Source organism: Trichoderma camerunense (genome assembly GCF_050948025.1).
Source record: "Trichoderma camerunense strain CBS 138272 chromosome Unknown V8C40scaffold_31, whole genome shotgun sequence".
Lineage (NCBI taxonomy): Eukaryota > Fungi > Ascomycota > Sordariomycetes > Hypocreales > Hypocreaceae > Trichoderma > Trichoderma camerunense.
The window spans coordinates 127,101-149,596 of record NW_028145339.1 but is presented as its reverse complement, the minus strand read 5'-3'; the positions used below and the strand labels follow the sequence as shown (position 1 = coordinate 149,596).

The 22,496-nt window shown below is 46.8% G+C and overlaps 8 protein-coding genes across 8 annotated transcripts; 4 read left to right on the top strand and 4 right to left on the bottom strand.

The window, feature by feature from the left end:
* Positions 1-778: 778 nt before the first annotated feature.
* V8C40DRAFT_278537 (alpha/beta hydrolase) lies at positions 779-1,740 on the top strand (the record flags this gene model as incomplete). The annotated part of the gene is made up of 2 exons (XM_083221076.1): positions 779-1,516; positions 1,654-1,740. 2 exons carry the CDS (start codon positions 779-781, stop codon positions 1,738-1,740), a joined length of 825 nt encoding a protein of 274 aa, XP_083067328.1.
* Positions 1,741-4,297: 2,557 nt separating this feature from the next.
* On the top strand, positions 4,298-7,329 carry V8C40DRAFT_152621 (subtilisin-like protein). Its single transcript, XM_083211328.1, has 2 exons — positions 4,298-5,009; positions 5,073-7,329. Exons 1-2 carry the CDS (start codon positions 4,361-4,363, stop codon positions 7,184-7,186), a joined length of 2,763 nt encoding a protein of 920 aa, XP_083067327.1. The 5' UTR covers positions 4,298-4,360; the 3' UTR covers positions 7,187-7,329.
* A 318-nt stretch (positions 7,330-7,647) lies between these two features.
* V8C40DRAFT_278535 (uncharacterized protein) lies at positions 7,648-8,055 on the bottom strand (the record flags this gene model as incomplete). The annotated part of the gene is made up of 1 exon (XM_083221075.1): positions 7,648-8,055. The coding sequence occupies one exon, from the start codon at positions 8,053-8,055 to the stop codon at positions 7,648-7,650; it is 408 nt and encodes a 135-aa protein (XP_083067326.1).
* A 3,039-nt stretch (positions 8,056-11,094) lies between these two features.
* On the top strand, positions 11,095-11,616 carry V8C40DRAFT_284644 (RidA family protein; the record flags this gene model as incomplete). Its single annotated transcript, XM_083222185.1, has 2 exons — positions 11,095-11,245; positions 11,309-11,616. Exons 1-2 carry the CDS (start codon positions 11,131-11,133, stop codon positions 11,614-11,616), a joined length of 423 nt encoding a protein of 140 aa, XP_083067325.1. The 5' UTR covers positions 11,095-11,130.
* A 181-nt stretch (positions 11,617-11,797) lies between these two features.
* On the bottom strand, positions 11,798-15,593 carry V8C40DRAFT_259069 (glycoside hydrolase family 2 protein). Its single transcript, XM_083218871.1, has 4 exons — positions 14,817-15,593; positions 14,305-14,748; positions 13,744-14,252; positions 11,798-13,686 (listed from the first exon to the last, which is right to left on the bottom strand). Exons 1-4 carry the CDS (start codon positions 15,017-15,019, stop codon positions 11,972-11,974), a joined length of 2,871 nt encoding a protein of 956 aa, XP_083067324.1. The 5' UTR covers positions 15,020-15,593; the 3' UTR covers positions 11,798-11,971.
* A 323-nt stretch (positions 15,594-15,916) lies between these two features.
* On the bottom strand, positions 15,917-17,653 carry V8C40DRAFT_259066 (P1 family peptidase). The gene is made up of 6 exons (XM_083218870.1): positions 17,439-17,653; positions 17,197-17,381; positions 16,641-17,139; positions 16,564-16,582; positions 16,437-16,506; positions 15,917-16,381 (listed from the first exon to the last, which is right to left on the bottom strand). The coding sequence occupies exons 1-6, from the start codon at positions 17,551-17,553 to the stop codon at positions 16,064-16,066; spliced, it is 1,206 nt and encodes a 401-aa protein (XP_083067323.1). The 5' UTR covers positions 17,554-17,653; the 3' UTR covers positions 15,917-16,063.
* Positions 17,654-17,927: 274 nt separating this feature from the next.
* On the top strand, positions 17,928-20,553 carry V8C40DRAFT_259064 (Zn(II)2Cys6 transcription factor). Its single transcript, XM_083218869.1, has 5 exons — positions 17,928-18,076; positions 18,192-18,323; positions 18,398-18,906; positions 18,995-19,550; positions 19,604-20,553. The coding sequence occupies exons 1-5, from the start codon at positions 18,042-18,044 to the stop codon at positions 20,418-20,420; spliced, it is 2,049 nt and encodes a 682-aa protein (XP_083067322.1). The 5' UTR covers positions 17,928-18,041; the 3' UTR covers positions 20,421-20,553.
* V8C40DRAFT_278530 (pyridoxal phosphate-dependent transferase) lies at positions 20,543-22,104 on the bottom strand (the record flags this gene model as incomplete). The annotated part of the gene is made up of 2 exons (XM_083221074.1): positions 20,543-21,296; positions 21,359-22,104. 2 exons carry the CDS (start codon positions 22,102-22,104, stop codon positions 20,543-20,545), a joined length of 1,500 nt encoding a protein of 499 aa, XP_083067321.1.
* Between the last annotated feature and the right edge of the window lie 392 nt (positions 22,105-22,496).

Here is a 22,496-nt window from a genome sequence, read left to right as displayed (position 1 = left end):
AACGACTTGAGCGGTCTTACCGCACGCCCCAGAAATCATCGTCAAGGCTGTGAGAATAACATAGACGAGAAGCTAGCTCAGTCTCACTATGATTGTGTGTGGGGTTTGAGAAGGATTGCATAGGTGTGCTGCAAGGCTCGTATAACCGTGTGCAAGTGCCCGGCTATGCGGGGGTCATATATTAACTACACCATGTATTGCTTATGACTCTTCTATTGTAACGTGAATATTAAAGTGACAAAGAAAAATAACCAGGTGCTCCAGGTATTGTCTATCTAAGGGCTTATAGAGTGGTGCTCCCATATCCAGCCACCCCCTTGCGATAGTGTCTTGCGTTTGCACCACCTGACCAATAGTGCACTTATAGGGTTATCAAGGTATAATACACGCATACGAGCGCATTCTATTAGTGTTGTAGCATTGTAACATCCATTGGCCTATTTGAGAACTAATATTCCTCCTAGGCATTCCTGATGGATGCTGGATCAGCCTAAAGGATTTAATTTCTCAGGTATACCCCATTGTTAAGCGACATTCTTCACATTCGAGTGCTTGCTACCCATTGCATTCGAAGCCGTTCGAAGAGAAATTATTATACGAGATTGAGACAAATCAAAATGATGTGCCAATTGTAAGCCCCCCACTAACCTCACAAGTGATATATATCCCTACGTTCACCCATGATTTTCACCCCTCTATAGCTTGCACGGTAGGATTCTCAGCGAATATCACTTCATTTTGTTATAAGTATTGAGCTCTGGATCTTTACATTCGCATAATGACCAGTGACAATATCTCAAATGGCACCATTGTGCTCATCCACGGTCTTTGGATGACCCCCCTCTCCTGGGAGTATTGGATCGATCATCTCAAAAGCAAAGGGTACACAGTTCTTGCCCCAGGTTGGCCCGGTGTCGACGACCGAACACCACAACAGATCCGTGATGACCCAAAGCCAATGGCAAACAAGAGTATCGATGAAATCTGCAACCATTACACAGATATTATTACACGTCTGCCGGAACCGCCTATCATCATCGGCCATAGCTTTGGTGGACTATTTGTGCAGATTCTTCTCTCTCGTGGCCTTGGATCTGTCGGCATCGCCATCTGTCCAGCTAACCCAGCCGGCGTCTTTGCACTGCCTCTCAGCACGGTGAGGGCCACTCTGCCAGTGCTATCCAATCCATTTGACTACGAAAGCACCGTCAAAATCTCGGAGCCGGAGTTTCGCTATTGTTTTGGAAATACGGTGTCCGAAGAAGAGAGCAAAGCTTTATATGACCGGTACTCGATTCCTAGCATTGCCCATGTACTCTGGCAAGGTGCCATCGGTGGTATTGTGCATCCAAAGGGAGTGTTGCATGTGAACTTTGACAAAAGTGACCGCGCGCCATTACTCCTGATTTCAGGCTCTAAAGATCACGTTGTGCCACCACAAACCGCGAAGAAAGAGATCAAGGCATACCAGAAAGGAAGTGGATTTGTTGAGTACAAAGAATTCGAAGGCCGCTCGGTAAGGATATTTCTCATCATTCTCACTAAACCAAGATACTCTTCTTACGAAACTATATCTTCATGATCAAGAGACCTACATTAGTTTTAATTTCACATTTTTATGAGCAGCAGTTTTGCTAACAAAGGATGTTTTAGCATGGTATTGTCAATGAGAAAGGGTGGGAAGAAGTGCTGGAATACGCTCTGGAGTTTGTGAAGAGGAGTAGGTCCCAGGCTTCATAATAAAACTACAAGGCTATAATTTACGTCTATTTCTTGCAAAGCCTGAAATATCCGACCTCCTCTTTGTTGTCATACATACGTAATTTTAATTCCAATTTGACCAATGTTAAATGCGTTACCCTGTATGTTTTGTCGATTTACTAACCTGTAGATGCCCCGTATATGCCGTATAATGTGCACCGTATACTTAGGGGCTGGGACCCAAGATCGCCACCGTTGGTCCCAAAATACAACGTACTACGCCGAGTAGTTTGTAGTCTATGATCCATTCCTGTACCTGCAGTATACCAATGGCAGATTGCTACGCTCAGGAGTATCAACGTGTGGGTCAGACTGGAGAACCAAGTCTCATACCAATCCAAGAAGTTGGAAGCGTACATTCCGTCGGGCATCTTGTGCAAGCCGTTACTACGGGGCATTTAGCATCAATTAGACCCAATTTTCCAGGTCGGCGCCAGAGAACTGGGGGCCGGCTAGCGCTTACAGAAAGGCTAGACGTTATATATCGCCGATCCCTGCTCTTGAGATAAAGGTAGGCCGAAGGACTCTTTGTTCCACATGACAGTAAATAGAGAATACAAATACATAAGATCGCCGTTAAGCAAAATATGCTTTGTAGCACTGATTTCTTTGATAGCATCAAGTATCGTACAGTCAACTCAGATATGGTAGCAGCCTGGCCGGGCTGACCAAAGTTTTGTCTAAAGCATTGGCAAGGAAGTCATACTGAGCGTAATGCCTATGCTAGAGCTCTGCTGGATGTTCTAGAATACTTAGGACGCCAAATTCAAGAAACTAAGCCCTATCGCTACACCTGCCTTTTCGAACTTTCCCCCCATTGTGACTATACTAGAGAAATCGCCAAATAGCTAAACCGTCTTTCATTTCTAGATGCAGCACTGCCCATGTGGCTCCGTCTATCGTTAGTTTGATGTTGAACTCCTGACCTTGGGTCCTGCTTCGGATTTTTCATATTGTAGGTCATTTAACTTGGCTCTATCTTGGAGTGTAACTACACCAACTACAGTGATATTAAAGTCCATGGTAACCTACCATATTATAGTAGAATATTGATGTCAATTGGTATAGCTTCATTCCTTCCAACTACAGGTGAAGTCGCATGCTCTCTTTACATTGGAAGCAGCGATAAAAACTTTTCCTCTCATCCAATATTAACGCTACTGATTGATAATCTATCACACTGCAGATGACCCACAAGCCACAGGCACGCAAATAAAACACTCTCTTGTGCCACTATCTCTCTCTCTCTACGCGCATTCGTCAAAGCTAGTACCAAATAAGGCGGCTGTCACTCCACAATGCACCGAGAAAGGATACACTTGGCGAACTAGTTGTGCTCAAGCAAAGCTAACGACGCAACAAGGTATGCCGTTGTAAAGCGAAAGCTCCCGCACCTGCCCCTTTGGAGTTGTCCTTCGTCTATCGCGCCAATGACTACCGGTTGTTGAACCGAGATATCCTCCGTATGCCATGCCCTGACGTCAGAGTGGTGGGTTATGGTGACAGGCCGTAGCTTGGATGTGCCGCTTAGAATCCTTGTCATTCTGCGTCTTTTCTGCTGTCTCAGAAGAAGAAATAACAAGGGATGCTCAGACAAGGTAGCAGTGTGATGGATATTGGCGGAGATTTTCAGTTAATCTATTTCGAAGATTTCCGGAAAACAGACCACGCCACGGACTAGGTACAGTCGGAAAGAAACCAGTTTGCGCAAGTCAAAATATGAAGGTCTTCGAAGAGAAAACTTATTGCAAAAGGCGTCGCATATTCGGCCTAGATATCTCCGAAATCGTCTTAAATGAAGATTCTGATATAACGCAGGCCTTACCGCTGCGACAAGCAACTGCTTGGTATCTTCGCAAGTAAATATCCCCTCTTTTGCTTCTGATATCGATGGATTCCAGCCCCTCTTCTTGATGCACAAGTCCTGAACTTTTGACGCAAACTCTCGTATTTACAGGGTAGATTCAACAAAATTCATCTTAGAATCCCCCGCTTTCACCTATCTTCTGCGATTGTGTGGTCACTTCCGTATCTCCATCTAATTATTCCGTAGGGTCTTATCATTTTGATTAGTACTTATCGCAAACTTTGGGATCTGGCTGGGATGTAACCCTGGTCTTACCCATGTCACGCTCCAAATATCGCGCCTTGGCAAACGCCTGAGAGATGTTGTATCCTACCGTTTTTGGACTCAACCTTCCAGTTCTTCTGAATAGTTGGGCTCTACCATTCCTATTACAGCAACTCAAGCCAGGTACTTCTTCATTTTGTGTTCTCGACCTGGCCTGTGGTCCTTAGAGCTTTTCCAGCTGCCAAAATGGTCCATCCAACTGAGTGTCTACACTAGAATTGGTTAGAACAGGCCAAAGGCCTGTTGAAGATACAGGCAGGGAATAACTACCGTAGGCATATTGATGCTGCCTACAACTATGTAGTTGCCCATGAGATATTTACATCCGTGAAAAGGTAAGGTTGAGAGTATAAAATGTATATATAGACAACCTTTGGAGCTCAGAAGGTTGAGACTGGCATGCCAACCGCGATTCGCTGGCCAAGCAAGTATCCTCTTAGTTCTTGGCCTTGGCTGTGAGTTTCGGCCATGCTCCTCCTACAATCACTTTTACTTCCTCTGGCGGCCGTCCTGGTGGCGGGGGCCCAAGAAAAAGCCGGAGGAGCCTTCATCATCGAGCTGGATGAGAAGACAACGACTCTTGATGCGTTTACTGAGAGTGCCCGTGGTATCAACTATACCGTTCGCCGGACCTTCAACACGAGCGGAATTTTTACTGGAATATCCGTCGATATATCTGATGGAAGTAATTTGGAAGCTGTAAAGTCGAGTTTTTCAGCAATTCCAGGCGTTATTGGCGTTGCAGATATCGTCCAATATGAGCTACCACCGATTAAAAGCAGCTCGATAGCTTCTTCAGAAGACCTTTCAGTACTCACAAAGCGAGGGGAATTCTCATCGATTGCACGTCGGGAAGAAACTACTGAAGATTTAGGATTCACCCTCCGAATGGGCGGTGTTGACAAAGCTCATGCTGCGGGCTTCAAGGGAAAGGGTGTTAAGATTGCCTTTGTTGATACTGGCATTTATTATAAGCACCCAGCTCTCGGCGGAGGTTTCGGTCCTGGTTACAAGGTTGCCGGGGGCTATTCTTTTATTACAGACGCGGGAGTCTTGGCTGAAAGCAGCGACCCGTACTCTGATTGTTCCCAATCCGATCATGCGACGCATGTAGCAGGTTTGTACACCAGAATATATCAGAACTGTATCAACCAGGCAATGATCTGACAAGAGGCATTAGGAATCTTGGGCATGGACGCATTGGAACTTCCTGACGGCTTCCCCATAACTGGCGTCGCCCCTGAAGCATCCTTGTATGCCTATCGTATCTTTGGTTGCAGTAGTACAGGAGGGGAGCGACCAGGTGGCTCGAGTGACCTTGTTTTGGCGGCAATGCTCAAAGCCATGGATGACGGCGTTGATGTTATCAGCATGTCATTGTCTCTTCCTGAGGGAATGGTTGGGTCATTGCCAACATATGACCCTGTAGCAAGTGCTGCACAACAGATCAAAGACGCTGGCATTGCTATTGTTGTCGCCATGGGAAATGATGCATCTCAGTCACAAAACGCAGACAACCTCTATCAGGAGACACTCCCTAGTGAATTAACAAGCATTATTTCGGTTGGCTCAGTTGCTAACTCGAACTTTCCACTCATCTACACGGCGACAGATGAATTCGGTGCAGAGATTCATTATTCATCAATATATCCTATTTCGGCTCCTCCCGCTGGACTTGATGTCTACTTCCTAACGGGTAGCTCATGTGGGTCGTTTGATTGGCCTTCAATATTCAAGGATATTCAGACATCAGGGAACCTCAGCACTACCATCATCGCTCTAAGTGTTTCCGGCAACTGTCCGTTGACAGACGTCGTGTGCTGCGGCAGCACAATCCCACCATACTTATTCGGCTTTTACAACAGCAGCACAAATCCCTTTTACAAAGACTACGAGGGTATTTTGCCTTACCGATTTAATAACGGAAGTACTAAACCATTTACCGTGATCGAACCTGATTCAGATGTGTTTTACAGCAACTACGTTAAGGCTGGAGGATATAAGAAGTACAAGTTACTTTTTCATAACTCAACTTACATCAACCCTCCAATGAGCATGGGCGGAATGGTGGATGGATATAGCAACTGGGGACCGCTTAGGCGTACATTTGAGCTGAAGCCACAGATTGTGGCTCCCGGTGGCCACATTCTTTCCACATTCCCAGAGAGTATTGGCAGCTACGGCGTCATCTCTGGAACGTCTATGGCAACACCATATATCGCCGGCTGTTATGCACTAGTCAAGGCCCAGTTCCCTCAATTATCTGTTGACGAGATCTTGGTTTCTTTGCAGACTACAGCTAGGCCAACTCCCTGGATATGGAACACAAGCATGTTGGCAACCACCGCTCAGCAGGGAGCTGGCCTAGTCAATGTTTACGATGCCATCACATCAGCCACACATGTTTCTCTTGGACAGCTGGCCGTTACAGACAATAACCGCACTTCGTTCGGTTTAGTCAACTTCACTGTCCAAAATAGTGGGGAAACTGCTCAAACATACAATCTCGCCCATCGCCCAGCAGGATATGTGTATGAGAGAGTCGGCTATCCCGAGGTGAACCAACTTCCTAGTTTTGGAACAGTAGAGTTTGCAAGCCCTACCTTCGAGCTAGGACCTGGTGAGACAAAAGAAATATCTCTGCGTCTGACTCCTCCAAGTCTCGCTGTCAGCATAGCCCGGTTGCCCCTCTTCTCGGGCTACATTGATATAGTCCCAGAGAATGGGGCGAATCTCAGCATTCCATACATTGGTCCAGCCTACTCGCCGTACAACATGGACTACATATTTTTCCTGGCAGCCACAACCACATCCCCCGGTCTTCCCTGGCTCTCATTCCCAGACAAAAGTGGTAACAGCAATTACAATGATGGCTTTTCTGCTGTACAATTGTCAGCGGCATTTGCCTTTAGCCTATCCGTCCAGGGATGGACGACGCTTTTGAGGGCGGATATTGTTCCAGCAAACACCACCCTTACGGCACGCGTCAATGCTGTCAACTTCACTGTCCCTGCCAATTATACATATCTTCCCTCTACTAATGAGCTTAGCTCGACTCTATTTGGCAAGCCAAGCTACGGGAGTATCTGGATAACTAAAGGGCTGTGGCAACCGTCGAGCAGTGTATATATCCAAGGCAATAACTTCACCGTGACAACCGACAGCGGTGCAAATGTTACACTTGGCTCCGGTGACTACCGGTGGTTCTTCAGCGTGTTGAGATGGGGTGGCGACGAGACTCAGCCCGAGGATTATGACACTTATCTGGGCCCCATTGTTCGACTTCTTGATTGAACACAATAGCCGTGAGGAGTGGCATGGCTTGCCTCGGCAATATGCACACTGGCTTAGATGCCTCAATTTAGATACTAAAAGTTAAGGTGTTGGATTCAGCTTATTCTGTATGACTTGGAACTACATGCTTCGTTTGGTTAGGCTAGTCTAGCTAGAAAATCTACACCCAGAGATTAAATGCGCTGCACAGCTATGGACTAAACGTGTCAGTACAAGAAAATGCTTCTAGCTACCTGGGTACTTATAGATAAAAGGTTGGTGGAATTTAAAAAGAGAATTCAGTTTCATTGTATCCACGATTTATATCTTATATGAACGCCTGTTGCCGAGTTCAAAGAGAAAACATTGAAAGTAAGCGATGGCTTTAAAACCAATTGCATATGTTTGTAATGTTTGAATGTGTCCAACCCCCCCAACGAGCTTGGATTCACATTACTTCGCCCGGGAATACAAACAACTTCTCAGAGTCTGGGGCAGTACCAAGATGCAAATTGGAAGATGAATGGAGCTGGGCTACAGTTCGAGTTCACTCGTCTGCAGTTCCCAAAGAATCCACCCTCCGTTTGGATGAGTGAAGGAGTACCTTCTGCTGTGCATCCAACAGTGCCAGGATGAATCCATTTGACACCTGGATTTCCCGGACCTCCTGCACAAGGGTCTTCGTGATCTGACCTATTGATGATACCGCAGTCGTTGGCATAAATAGCGGCTTGAACATCATTACAGCTTGGCCCTCCTCTTGGCGATCCGATGCCACAAGTCTGCGACGTTCCTACAGCAACCTCACCATCGGTGCAGCCAGTCCTTGCCGCATATGCTGACGATGCCATCACAACAAGAAGCAAGTCGCGAATGGTGGATAGCTGCATTGTGGCAATCGATATATGAATATGGTTGATGCTGCCTCGGAATGTTAGTTTTATGCGACTTCATATGGTAAGAACGGGTGCGGGGACCTTTGTGCTTACAAGATAAAAGGTAGTAGTATAGCGGACTGTAATGGACAAGTCTTCGAAGTGGTATATTGGCGATCGATGAAATATGTTTTAACTTCGAGCTGCTAAAAAATTTCAATCTCGTAGGGAACAACCTCGACTTTTATAATGCAGAGGACCGGCCAATTCTTATTCTCCTGTTCAGTGAACACACGCGCCAAGAGTATTACGAGGGAGATAGAACTTGTGACAGACAAATAAATCCTTCATTTGTACCAGGTAAACCCCCCGGAGAAAGAGATTCAGAGAGGATTGGGTATAGCTGCTGGAGATGATGATCCGATCATCGGCTTTGATGCCTTTCGCTGGCCATAAGACCACATTTAGTGCCAGCAAGATGACACCCATATGACTGGGCTCCCAACCGACCGACCGTGATCTTAGCCGACAGGCCGTGATCTTAAACGATTACCTGATATCTACTCCGGGTCTCTTCATGTTTACTTGGCTAAATCCCAATCACACGCATGTCAAAAGACCTGTAATCATTTTGTTCACTCACATCCTTTAGGTAAGAGGTCGCGGTTCTTATGGCCAGGTATACGCAAAGTGACCTTTGTGAAGCCATCGAAGCCGTTAATTTGACTGGCCATTACCCTGAGATCTCGGCATTATGGAACCCCAAAGGCTACGTTATTGGATATAATACTCGATGTAGCGTATTTTTTTAAATGCAAACAAAAGCCATCAGCGACTGTTAATGGGTCAGGCAGGATATCCTTATGATTGACTACTAGCTCAAGATTCCTTTCGCCTACCTCTATCGCATCGACAAGTGTGAGACTTTCGTGATTCACCTTGTTATGAGTCTCAGTGATAATGAGCATCTTTTGGAGAGATGATAGATGACTTTTGGCAACAAAGTGAACAGGTGAAACTGGTTGGGGGTAATTCTAATGATGCTTGGCAACGAACATGAGCAATCTAATATGCCCGTAGGCGGTCTACGGGGATGTAAAGATTACAGTTTGTCATCTGAAGCGCAAATGCCCGTATGGGCAAGATGATCCACATCAATAGAATAAATATTCCGTTAGTTATAAGTGTCAGCAGGAGAAAACCATCCCAGTGATGCGCGGATTCCAAGTACCCATCTTTTTATCATGAGTCTTGCCCATAGAGCAGGGGGTTTGATGTCTCTATATGCTAATTTTTAAAGTTGACATCTTATTATATAAGCTTAATTTGTCTCCTAGAATGAATTCCACTATGGAAATATCAAGGCATCGTATTAGCCCATTGTAAGGCTCCTGATGGGGCGCTGTAACGTTTCGCTGCCTATATACCTTACAATGAGACAGCACAAGCAAAGAATGCTGTCTGTTGGGGAAAATAATGGCTTACCAGACGCCGCGGCCCTGGAATTCCTGCATATTCGCTTTGTACTCGTACTTAGAGTCGGATATTTCTGGCGGAGACAAATTATTCTTTGTGTCCCGCCTTACTCCCTGACCACGGCTGCAAACTTACGACCGCAGCGACATTATTAAATTGGTCATTACTTAAGTATGATCCGTAACCAGCATGTTATTACGTCTTGTCTTTGCTATTATTAGTACTTCAGTCTCATCAATTATCTTGGCATCTCTTTTTGCCTGTCTCTGTACTCCAAAGCGTGAGAGTGGTACTGATATCCGAAGTACAACACAATACTCGTTGATAGAAACGTCACATAACTAAGTACTGGTAGTGGCAGATTATTTGAACAATCTGATCTACCGGCTTTATACTCCCTCTCGAATCTGAAGGTAGATTTGCAAAGACTTTTCGCTTTTCACTTTTCCTGATCATCATACCAACATTTCCAACGAGCAAGAATATTTTTTTTGGAACCTATCTGGTTAGACCCGGCTGCAGATCTAAGAGCTCTCACCAAGTGTACCATCAAAGCTCATCACAAGTCATTGAGTCCTTCAGATCAAATCAACCTCTAACGTTGTTGCTTTTTTTGATCAGGTCCACTAAGTGGAGGTAGACTTTTCAATATACTGCCTGTAAACTCTAATCATAATCGAAAAAGTGTGCTGTTGAGGCTAATCTCAGATGTAGCCGGAAGCTGTGGATGTCAGTCTGCTCGTCATCGTCAGGAGCAAGGAGAATTTTGGTGTTGGCATGGGGAGGTAGCAAAGAAAAGACCGCTCAATGGAGGTTGACAGAAAACATTTCACATATCGTCATCCGAAATTGCAAGAATATTTCGATGGTTTGCGACTTAATTACTGCTGGTCTTGGGAGGCTCGCGCTATTCCTAGCACTAGTATTAGTAGAAGCGGAAGTGGGGTATAAAACGTATAGCCGTGTGTTGTACGGATATAGCCTGTGCTGCTTTCACATCTTGCTATGGATGCTTCGTAATACTGGGCAAGCATACCTGCTCTAAACACCGCGTGTATTGAGAATGTTCCGTAGCGCCTCTCTAGTTCAACTTACGTGAGATTCTGTGGAGCAGTAGTTGTACAGGCTCGTACAGTACGGAGCTGTGAGAGCAAGTGGTGATGCGACTGGCCAAAGAGTGAATTGGTTGCTCACTGTTCTGAGGCTTCCTACCCCAGACAGGAACTGACTACAGGAGCTAACGGGACAATCGGTCGCGCAAAATTCCATATTGAGAAGTGGAACATTAGGCTCAGAAAAGCTAACCCAGTGCTTGAGTGAGCCATCATGAATGGCCTCTTACAAATGCATTTTGTATACTGATTTCAAAGGACTTGCAAATTAATCAGCTTCGCTTCAAAGTGTTTCTCTAGAGAGCAAGTATATTGAGATGATGTTAAAGATCTAAGGTGATATAGACGTCTATTTAATGCTCAAAATGGTCGCCTATAAACCCAGATTGTCTCAGCAGCAGCCGACTTGGAGATTTATAAAAGAGGCCCCTGAGAACCATCAAGCCATTCAATATCCGACCCAAACCATATAGTCGTCAAACGCAGCTTTAAAACAATCAACATGTCTAATAACCCAAAATTCTCCGCTTACCCGGGATTTGGAGACCACGCGTATAAGCTGTATGGGTATAGCCAGGCTGTCCGAATCGGCAGTCGTGTCGACATTAGCGGTCAAGGTATGTGATACAACAATCATGTTTTTTAGGCAGACTGCAGAAACACGAACTAATAATATCTAGGTGGATGGGATCCCAGTTCGGAGGATGCCGTAATCTCGGCGGATATCAAGGAAGAGATCGATCAAGCATTTCGAAATGTTGATCTGACGCTGAAAAACGCAGGCAGCAAGGGACTTTCTCAGGCCGTTCAAATCAGGTCGTACCATACCAACCTTGGAGATGAAGTTATCGCCCATATGACGGAGAATTTTAAGAAGTGGATTCCAGGCCATAAACCAATCTGGACTGCCATCGGTGTGACCAAGCTGGGACTACCTGGTATGCGCGTGGAGATCGAAGCCGTCGCTCATGACCCGCAAGAAGCATAGGCATCGTTCTTAGTCAGTAGACCACTACATGGAATGTAAATACTTTTGGCAAGAGGTTAGATAGGGATTCCATATTAGAGATCTGATTTACCCTGCCTCGAAGCAAGGCCAAGCTTAGCTGTTCAGCAGGATTGCCAGGGGGACAAACAGGCCAAATTTTACTTATAAAATTAAAAATTCAGAGCTATCAAATTGTACACAAAGTCTCATCGAGTGACTTGAGGTTATTACATTATACATATCAAATTATTAAAATGCCTCGGTATTTATTGACTGGCACAGGAAAAAGCGACCGTTGGAAGAGAACAGAAACATATACTAATGCAATTCAATTTATGCACTGGCTAATATCTTGCTAAGAAGAAAGCGTATCGTTCCAGATGCTCTGTACAGTGACGCGACTCTCCCAGCCAGCGCTTTCTCCACTCACACGATACCCAACTGTCTTACTCTGTCCCTGTCGCAGCCAAAACCCATTGTCATCGAAAGTGACAATTGCACCGGCGTCGCTCGGGTCCAACGCGATCCACGTAAATGCACTGACACCCTTCTCAGCCGTGACAGTGAAGGCGTTTCCATCCTGGCGAATTGTCAATCCCGGGTCGATCAACTCAGCTTTACTGAGAGGCGTGGCTGTGAAATAGTTTGAGTGCGAATAGGTTTTTGTGCCCTGAGAATTTGGCGGCGTGCCTGTCGCGGTAATGTTGGCAATCAAGACTGCATTAGCGGCCGGAAGATTGCCGCTGCTTGTAAGTGCCGTGATGTTCAACCTCGCCAAGACAGTGGAGTTGACGGGGCCGACTGTGAACTGCTGCGATTTCACAGATGCATCAGAGGAGCCAACTGGGCTTCCATCATAGCCGAGCCATTCCCAGCTTGCCTCTCCCGAAACATCACTCCACAAGTCCGACGCGACGTACATTTCCAAGATACCTGTACTGACGTTGTACACCGGGGCAATAATGACTGGTTGGAAGATGTCTTTTGTTGCATAAAAGTTGACCTTCCACCGGCCATCATACTCCCTGGCTGACCATGTCGGCGCCTGCCAGATATCATTGAGCTGCCAATAGAGCGAGCCAAGCTGCCTCTGAGGCATTCCCGATCCGGCACGGTAGTACTGAATCTTTGTATGGTAAAAGTCAGCCTGGAAGATCTGGGTAGCGTGGCACCAGGCAGCAAAGTTGGCGACAGAATCAGTCTTGGCCGGTGTCGGGTACCAAAGCGTAACGCCAAGAGTCATCTCGCCCATACCCCTCAGAGGATCGGCGGTATTGTTGGTGGTGAGACTGCCGGGCGGATAGTGGTGGTTGCGCAAGACGGTCATGGTTGAGTTAAAGTGAAGCTGGTCTTCGGGAATGGCCTCACGCCATGTCTCGAGGCTAGGCATGGAGTGGAAGCCAAACTCATTGGCAAATCGACCAAGGACGTACTTGTTGATGTTGAAAGCGTCCGCTGCATTGTAATCGTAAAAGTCGCTATCACCGTAGAGGTATCCGGGCGTAGTATTGTAAAGGCGATCAACGAATGGAATGGGTAGACTGAAGTTGAGCTCAAGGTAGCCATTGTTGGTGCTACAAGGCATATAGCTGATGCTGTGAGAGTTGCCATACACGGTAGGAAGCAGTGTGTTGAGAAACAACTCGAGATACTCGCTCAAATACCGCTCGTACTGAGATGGGGCCTGCGACCTGACGGCAGGGAGCTCATCCTTCTCCATTTCATTTCCTCCAGCCCAGAGAGCCAGAGAAGGGTGATGATTCGCCCTTCGCACCTGGTAGACAGCCTCTTGTCGGACATTCTCGAGGAAGGCCGGCGCGACAGGGTATAGGGAAACACTGAATTCAAATTCGCACCACAGCAGGATGCCCATCTCATCAGCAAGATCGTACATGAAGTCGGGGGAGTAGGCTCCGCTAGACCACACGCGCAGCATATTTTGGTTGGCATCCACTACATCAGAGAGGATCTCATGGATATGCTCAACTGTGACGCGAGGCCAAAAGGGATCTGGGGGCACAAAGTTGCTGCCTTTAGCATAAAAAACGTTGCCGTTGATCTCAAAATGGACTATACTCTGAGTTAGCCTGTTTTGTTGTCTGAAGTAAGCAGAGAGGCTATTCTTACAGTTGCTACCGTTGATGATGCCTTGTGACAGCTCCAAGTCGCTGATAGGCTCCATGTTGAGAACGATTGTTCTAAATCCCATTCGCTTATTGACAGATGCAATGGTCTTCCCTTCAAAGGTGACCTCAACACTCATATTATAGAGCTTCTGCGGACCGAGGCCATTAGGCCACCACAGCTCGTATTTTGAAGCATCAAGGGTCGTAATACCGGTGACGACGTCGCCTCCATTCGAGACGTTGCTGAAGTTTCCACAGCTCACCTCGTCATGTGAATCTAAATCGATAATCGTATATCTCATCTGTGCACCCTCAGGAATGGTTCCGACAGTGTCAATGCTGGCGTTAAAGATCCAGTCAGCGGTCTGATATGGCGGCAGATTGTTTAATTGGCCTTTCCGATATAGGTCAAAAGCTGAGTTTTTCACATATACGGCACTCGGCCCGGCAAGTTGGACGAGGTAGGCAGGCTGCCAAATGCCCACCGGGACAAACGCAGGACCCCAGTCCCTACCGAAACAAGGTCAGTTATAGAGCAATCGCTGTACATGAGGCAACGTACCATCCAAAGTCGGATTGTTCCTTTCGCACAAACCACCTATTTGGAATTTCATAGACCTCGTTGATGCCATTTGGCCATGTCTCCTGCCCGGGCTCCGCGGCTATGGCAGCCGAGATATTGGGAGTGGCGCCGAACTTGACGGTAAGTTGGGGTTGAGCGGCCGTGCATGATGCCAGGACCTCAGAGATGTCAAAAACCCACTGTCGGAACTGGTTGTCCGCATTACCAACATGCTCTCCGCAGAATTCGACGGCAGCGTATGTATCGAGACCGTTGAAGACGAGATAGCTGGCGAGGTCAGATGTTTGCCTACGCCCGGTCAGATCCTGCACATGAAGCAAGGCGTTGTTGGCTCCATGATCATACAGGCCTTCAATCTCGCTGGTGTAGGTCCAGTTATTGTTGCCGATCCAACGAAGGTCGAAATCGTTGAGTTCAATTAAACTGTAGGCATTGCGTTAGTATAGGTAGGCACATGCGTTCGCTCTTGTAAGTGTAATATCGATACATACGGGTCGCTGATGATATTCGCCTCATAGAGGTCAACATGGGCATGCGATGGCACTTTTCCAGGGACCGAAATATTGTTGAAATTGGGACTTGTGAGTGTCCATTTTTGCTTGGAGAGATCAATGACATTCTTTCCTGCTGCAGCAAGCTGCGCAAAGACTGCCACCGTCCTTCCCACCGTCGCTATGGACGAAATGAGCCTCATAGCGGTATCTTAGCAGCGCTCATATAAATTCGATACGCCTCAGCTGTAAGAGTTGCGCACTTCTTAAGGGCCCCTAGGTGTGCTATAATTGCGAAAAGGCAAAAAGAAATGTTGAAGTTTGTCGGTCTTATAGCAACCCGAACTTCTGCTAATAGCCCCAGGTACGCGGCAGATGACATCAGGAAACGCGTTCTAGCATGATTATAGCTGCATCGATTTCGATATCATTGGCCATTGGGCCTGGAGACCTGCAATGTCTACCCTGGCTCTACCATGACATACTTCGTCATCGGGAGTCAGGCGGCTGTGCTTAATTTCTTGCGATCGACAAAACGTGTACTGTATTCAGGTCGGGATGGGAGCCTTTACTACTTCAATGCAACAGCACAGCGCTGAAAGTTTTCTCATGGCGAGCGGGGTGGCTGCAGCAATAACGGCAAAGCAACCCTGACTGAGTCCATGTGCCTTGATATCGTCCAACGCCTCGAAGTTAGGCATTCCCCTTGAACCGGTCACAAATATCCAGACACAGAGACACACATACACGGGCTCATGGGACCAACTTTGGTCGATGCCTGGGTGTTGCTCTTGTTCAACCGGTGGACTCACAAGCGTCGATGAGATGCGGGGTGTTGCAGTGTAAATTGCGGGGTTGCGGGAATACGCCCACGAGAGCTCCAGAACTCCCGGGCTAGCCTAAGCCGAAGTGGTCGGGTGTTGTTGATGTAAACATCAAATGATCACTTGAGTTTCATGCGAAATATCGGCTCATTGTAACGTGAAAGGTTAAACTCATTTGAAATATCCTACGGTTTATTTTTCTCGATCAATGTCTTGGCACAAAGGCGTATGGCTCCTATACGAACTAAGCTCGCTATTACAAAGCAATTATTGGATACGGCATTGGGATACATAGCATAGTCTATCTAGAAGTCGCCCAACGTTAAACAATGAAATTGATCCCGTACCATCAGGTTATCGAATGTAAAACAAAATATGCATTAGTTATTGTATATTTACCACTGTCTACTTCAAGTCTACTGCCTATTTAGGCACCATATACTTGTTCAATAAAGCTTGTACTCTATCCAACGGTAGGGCTTCAATCTTTCTTCCTTGGAACCCTGTTAAAGTTTCAGCCTGACATAGAGCGTTCAAAATAGCCTCCTCCGTAGCCTCTGATACTGCATATAGTAATGTGTCAATGGTTTCATTTCTTACAGTGTCGACTCCCTGTGTCTCTACGGGTGGTAGATAGGACATTCCATTCGATGCTTCGGCCAACTTATTCGGTGATGTTCCCGTAGAGAAGGCCAAGAAGATTTCGCCAGAAAAGTTTCGTCCAGCTGAGTGGCCACTGACCTGCACAAGCATCAGTATAAAACGTTAAAGGTAAGCTTAAAAATGACATATGTACCTGGGCTACACCCATTCCAGCATGTTGGGCGAGTCTCTTAAGTTGGTGTGGAAGCAGTGGTGCATCCGTTCTGCAGCTAGTCAGTGATCGACATCTTCTTGGTAGACAGTAAAGTGGTAAGACTTACGCAATAATGACAATAATACCTGAATTTAGTGTAAGTATCTTTTTCCATGGATACTCTTCATGGCGAGATTGACTTACTGCCCTCCATAGCTTTCCCCCCTTCTGGAGCCGCATCCTTCTTCTCGGCTTTACCAGCCGACCTCTTACGATCCTCTTCCATCAAAAGTCTTCCCACTGGGACGTCGGCTATTCGCAAGTCTGGTCGCCCACCATGATTGGCTTGTACGACAACACCGAGAGTATAGTTCTTTTGTGGGCCAGGAACGACACGCGAGCTTGTGCCTGTGCCTCCCTTGTAACCTGAACAAATCATAGCAGTGCCCCCGCCGTGATTACCCTCAAGAACTTTTGGCTGATGTTGTGCTGCAGATATCGCCTTTTCAACTACATCCCTGTCTATTACTGACGCGCAGATGTCGTTAAGATATCCATCAAACGTTTCTGCTACGACCGGGATCGTAAATCGGCGCAAAGCTTCCAAGTCATCCTCTCCTCTCTTCCGAGATTGCTCCATGCACCAGAGGAATAATGCATCGTAAACTTTGCCAATACTAACAGTATTTGTAATTGCAATTGGCTGGAAATGAATTAGCAATAGTATTCATCGCTTGCTGAGACGAATACCTGAACTAACACAAGCAAGGTGGCCCCATTCGTAAATCATATGAGCGCCTGTCATTTCACCAGCTGCATTCAGGCCATGGGTAGCCGCATAACATGGCGACAGAGCCGTTTCTTCAGGGCCACGGGGCAAGATGACCGTGACTCCTGTGTGAATGCCGCGCTCCTCGTGAATGGTAACTTGACCAACTTGTACACCTGCAGAGTGAGGGTAAGCAATTGTTTCAGGTGTCTCACAGAAGGCAGTGGTTTTACCATCAACGTCCAAGATAGAATTCTGGGGTCCTGGTGGAAACCTTCCCGGCGCATAGCCTAGATCTCGAATTCGAGGCTTCGTTGACTCTCCAGTTGGGACAATCATTGTGGACATGTGATATGCAATGTTATAAACTAAGTTCACGGCGCAAGTTGAATTTCACTAGCTAAACTCCATGAATGCCAGGTCAGCCAAGGGGTTATATCCTGCTAAGTTGTGACCGTGTTAAAGTCTCATCTCATCAAGAATCTTGGCCGATATCATTGAAACCCGAAAGGCGACGCTAATCTGTGAGCTAGTCCCTCATTCAGTTTAGCATTCGTCCGCTTGAAAAGCCCCTCTACTTCATGTGCAGTACGAATTCTGCTGTGGTCACAAGTACTCCATAAGAAGAGCTGCCCCAGTCCAAATGCTTATCTCGTGTTTCTCGTTTTACAATCAAATGCGAAAGCCGAGTCCCGACTTGTCTTCCTTCAATCCTCAAGTGTAATCCCCTCACCTTGTGACTCAAGCAAAAAAATCGGCTGCAAAATTATTACGGGAGAAACAAACTATTTTCCGGATCTGATGAATGACCCAGCCCAAGACTGCGTGAAGCAGACATGGTTCGGACAACAATTGCATGTGCCCGGTGCAGGTTAGTATATCGTTTCGGATACGCTTCTCGGATTCACTGTCTTTACCGATTAAGCGCTGCCTCAACAATTCAGATGATACAATATTTCAAGAATGTTAGACTGATTATTACAAAGAAAGGCTAAGATCAAATGTGTCCATAATGGCTCCCCGCCGTGCCAAAGCTGCATAAAGGAGGGCTCGACAAGAGTTATCCATACTTGCACGCTTACACGTCCCATCATCAAGCGGAAGAAACTATCGGCCGCGTATGTAACACATTCAATCCGATCGTAGAAAAGAAATGATAGAATCTAACCAGTAGGAATGAAACCGCCGGTAGTCGCGAGCCTTCTACAAGTATACTTGAACGTGGCTCGGCCGAACATCACGCTACACCTATCCCTGGAACAGAGAGGACAAGAAGTCCTTCCTCAAATCTTGACAGGGAATTAGGCCAGGAAGAAAGATCGAACAACCGAAAACAGGGTTTTGTACACCGAGTCGCCAAAGCGGCGAACGTCTTTGTGATACAATTCCCAGAGCTAAATTTTCTGCATCTTCCAAGTTTCTTACAGGATTTAAAACACATAGATGACTATACAGTTGACAACGTGGGTCAGCAAGAGACTGACAGCCATGTAGTTAAACTAAAGGGCCTGTGCTTCGCTCTGTTGGCTCTCTGTGCCCAGTGGTGCCAGAATGAAGATTCCACAGAGGAATATATCTCATCCGCAAGGTCTAGCTTATCGGTCGCCGACCATCCGGACATCTTCACGGTGCAGACACTCTTGACCATAGCCATGTATGAGTGGGGATGTGGTAGGACATATAAGGCATGGGCAGATAGTGGTATGTTTTACCCAACTGTTGACTCTACTTTCTTCTGCATAATTGTGGAAGAAACCGATTCTAGCTCTAATGCTTAGACGTGTTACAGGAATGGCTATAAGATCCGCTCAGCTACTCAGTGCCCTTCCAAAGCAACGCGACATCACAGAACTACAGAGCGAAATCTTGAACCGCACATTTTGGGCTTGCTTTGTCATGGACAGACTCGTCTTCTGTGGAAAACCTCAGCCACTGGCTCTTCCCCTTCATTCAGTGGATGTACACTGGCCTGTTGGACAACGAGACTTTGCATTCGGCCAAACCACATCTCATATCTACCCAAACGTCGAGCATGGCAAAATTATTGATCAAGCTAAATATCATGACTTGGACAGAGTATATACCTTGATTGTTCAAGGGTATGATGTTTGGTCCAAGATCCTGCATTGGATAGCCGGTGGTGGCCGTCGACGACCGTCTACTCGCCAGCAAATTGTATGCCCGTGGGAACCTGGCTCCATCTGGCTTTCTCTCTATGATGAATTGCAGGAGTGGCGGGGCAGGCATGAAAATAGTATTCGATTTCCAGATACAGCCTTAGAGGTTCATGCAAGTCTTGGACAGGCACCTTCTTTCGCATATCTGAATCTGATATACCATCTCTGGTAATGTCCTTCTCTGCATTCTGTCTGTCAAATCTTCTAATGATGAAAGCTAGCCGGTTGTTTCTGGGACGTGAATATATCCCTTTCCTTCCGACGCCGACGTCCCAACCTTCAGGGCCGGTAGATCCGCCGCTGTTAGCGCAGGAGGCGCCTTCAGGATGGTGGGAAGAAAGATCATATGAACTGTTCGCATCTTCCGCACACATAACCGATATTCTTCGCCGATTAGATGCTGCAGCGACGCCCTTTTTCACGCCCTTTTCAGGCTTCTGCGCCTTCTCAGCCGCAACTATGAATGCATATGTCTTGTACTTCCCCCGAATGAATCTGGGTCGAAGTACGACAGCTGCGGCAGACTTCAACGCCGACAGAGCGTATCTTGACCGATTTCGTACACAGTGGGCAATAGGAGCTCGTTGGTGGACGGCCATAGAGACTATTCAGCGTCTATTCGAACGGGCCGGCCGTGACCAGACCAAATTTATTGGCAAGACTCGCACAGACTTTTTAGCGTTAGAGGCGATCATAAATCACAGTGCATCCAGCTTCCCTTCCGAGGAGGAAACTGATACTCATATGGAGTCTCGAGATCACCCGAGAGATCTACCAGCAACCCCAAGGTCTAATAGTGTAAACGAAGGGCTTGCGACTCTTGCCGGGAACCACCCTGTTTCTGAAGTGATGAGCGTTCGAAATTCGGCCCAGTTCCAGCAGCAGATACAACCGCAACTTGACACAATGTTATACTATGATGGTAATGGCAATGAATGGAATGCCATCTGGCCTTTGTGGGAGGATCAAATAGGAGTCTCTTTTGCACCGGAACATACCCCGTGGGATTACGCTGCGAATTCAGCGTCAATGTTGTAATGTTGGTCATTCAGCTGCGTTATTCAATCGGCCACGTAAAGAGACTGCTGTGGCTACAACTTTATTATAACTTTATGATATACTCCTGCCTTAATATACCCCTCTTATCCTAAGCTAGGACGTTAAACTGCCACTTCTCCTCTTATCGCACTGTCGTAGTGTAATTCCACCTCATGATAAGCGCGCCGAAGTGTCGAGATAATGATGTCGAGCTCATCGTCCGAGATATTGAACGGGGGAGCAAGAAGAATATGATCTCCAACAACACCATCCACTGTTCCCACACAGGGATATACCGCCACACCCAAGTCGAACGCCATTTGATGGATCTGGGCCCCAAATCCAGCTGACGCCTCAAATGGAGTTTTCGTTTTCTTATCTTGGACAAACTCAAGCGCCCAGAACAGGCCGCGGCCACGGACATCGCCCACATATTTGCAGCACCCGAACTCAGTACGCAGACGCTGTCCAAATTTGGTGCCCAAGTCAGCGCATCTGGATACCAGCCGTTCCCTTCGGATAATTTTCTGTACAGCAAGTGCTGCTGAACATGCCGTCGGATGCGCTTGGAACGTGTGTCCATGGTTGAACATGGATGAACCCTGACGTAGAGTGGTGACGATTCTGTCGTTAACCAGCATGGCCGCAAGAGGCACGTATCCGCCACCCAATCCTTTGCCGATGGTAACGATGTCAGGTAAGACGCCAACATCTTCTTGTTCAAAGGCGAAATATGATCCCGTACGGCCTACACCACACATGACCTCGTCAAAATGCAGCAAGATACCATACTTGTCGCAAAGCGAACGAACCCCGCGGAAGTAGCCCTTGGGGGCTGTCACACAGCCGGATGTTGCACCGACTACCGGCTCAGCTCTAAAGTTAAGAAGATCGTTAGGTATGGAGGGTGACTCAAGGCTCTGAGAGGGCAGACTCACACGAAAGAGATAATGTTTTCAGGTCCAATCTCCAAGAAATGGGCCTCCAGCTCATGTATTAATCTCTCTGCATATGCTTCTTCTGTCTCATTATTGTAGCGATTGTGGTACTCAAATGCGGGATTGACAAATGATACATTCGGCAGAAGGACATCTTCATAGGGTACTCGGCGTCCTAGAACCGATGATATGGACATGGAACCAAATGTATTCCCATGGTATGCTTGTCGGCGCGAGACGTATTGCTGTCGCTTTAATTCGCCTCTTTCAAAGAAATACTGCCGCGCGATCTTCATAGCTGATTCGTTTGCCTCGCTGCCGCTGCCTACGAAAAAGGCTCTAGTCAAGCCATGAGCGAAGTAGCCATCCTTATCGTCGACGGAGGTGCCACATTCGAGAATAAATTTGGCCAAATCTTCTGCTGTCGTAGTTGTATACGCGCCTGTGTGGATATAGCTTGTTCGTTGCATCTGAGCTGCAGTGGCTGCAATTACTTCGGCATTGCCATGGCCAATGACAGCTACCGCTGCTCCTCCACAAGCATCGAGAATAGGGCGGCCATCGGCGAGATAGAGATAACTGCCATTGGCATGATCAACCAAATGAGGGCGAGCAACTAGTGATCGATGGAGCAAGGCAGGGGTGTCTCCGTCGTCAATAGAGGAGGAGGAGGCAGTCGTTGCTGTCTGCTTCAACTTTTGCGGTGATGGAAGAGATGGGACATATGGTTTCTCTTCTAATGTCATAGAGACTGGAATAGAGCAACTCATAGATGCAGTAGCCATTGGAGTAAGTGTTGAAAGAATTTGTTGTGTTGCCAACAAAGAGCAAGAGTCTCAGTCAAAGAAATTGACCGCCTCGAGACAATAGAATTATCACGTCCTCTCCTATTTGACTAAAATCATCCGCCATGGCATTTATAGGTACGAGATGCACAAATAATTTTAGTCATCTCATTAACATAGCAGTATGGGTTGCTACCTCATACACCACATCGTCAATTACACACGACAAACCATCTCCATAATTTAAACTACAGCAAGCGATATGGGTCTAAGCATTCACCGTCCAAAGCCGAAACGCGAGATGCGAAAAGAGTTCGTGGACAATATGCCTAATATGAAACCCGAACCACTTT

Coding starts and splice junctions, on each gene's coding strand:
- V8C40DRAFT_152621 (XM_083211328.1), top strand. CDS start 4,361: ATGCTCCTCCTACAATCACTTTTACTTCCTCTGGCGGCCGTCCTGGTG. Junction 5,010..5,072: donor TCATGCGACGCATGTAGCAG/GTTTGTACACCA, acceptor AAGAGGCATTAG/GAATCTTGGGCATGGACGCA.
- V8C40DRAFT_259069 (XM_083218871.1), bottom strand. CDS start 15,019: ATGAGGCTCATTTCGTCCATAGCGACGGTGGGAAGGACGGTGGCAGTC. Junction 14,749..14,816: donor GCGAATATCATCAGCGACCC/GTATGTATCGAT, acceptor CAATGCCTACAG/TTTAATTGAACTCAACGATT. Junction 14,253..14,304: donor GAACAATCCGACTTTGGATG/GTACGTTGCCTC, acceptor TTGTTTCGGTAG/GGACTGGGGTCCTGCGTTTG.
- V8C40DRAFT_259066 (XM_083218870.1), bottom strand. CDS start 17,553: ATGTCCACAATGATTGTCCCAACTGGAGAGTCAACGAAGCCTCGAATT. Junction 17,382..17,438: donor TTCTATCTTGGACGTTGATG/GTAAAACCACTG, acceptor CTCACTCTGCAG/GTGTACAAGTTGGTCAAGTT. Junction 16,382..16,436: donor CTGGAATGGGTGTAGCCCAG/GTACATATGTCA, acceptor ATGCTTGTGCAG/GTCAGTGGCCACTCAGCTGG.
- V8C40DRAFT_259064 (XM_083218869.1), top strand. CDS start 18,042: ATGGTTCGGACAACAATTGCATGTGCCCGGTGCAG. Junction 18,324..18,397: donor CGGAAGAAACTATCGGCCGC/GTATGTAACACA, acceptor AACCGCCGGTAG/TCGCGAGCCTTCTACAAGTA. Junction 19,551..19,603: donor AATCTGATATACCATCTCTG/GTAATGTCCTTC, acceptor GATGAAAGCTAG/CCGGTTGTTTCTGGGACGTG.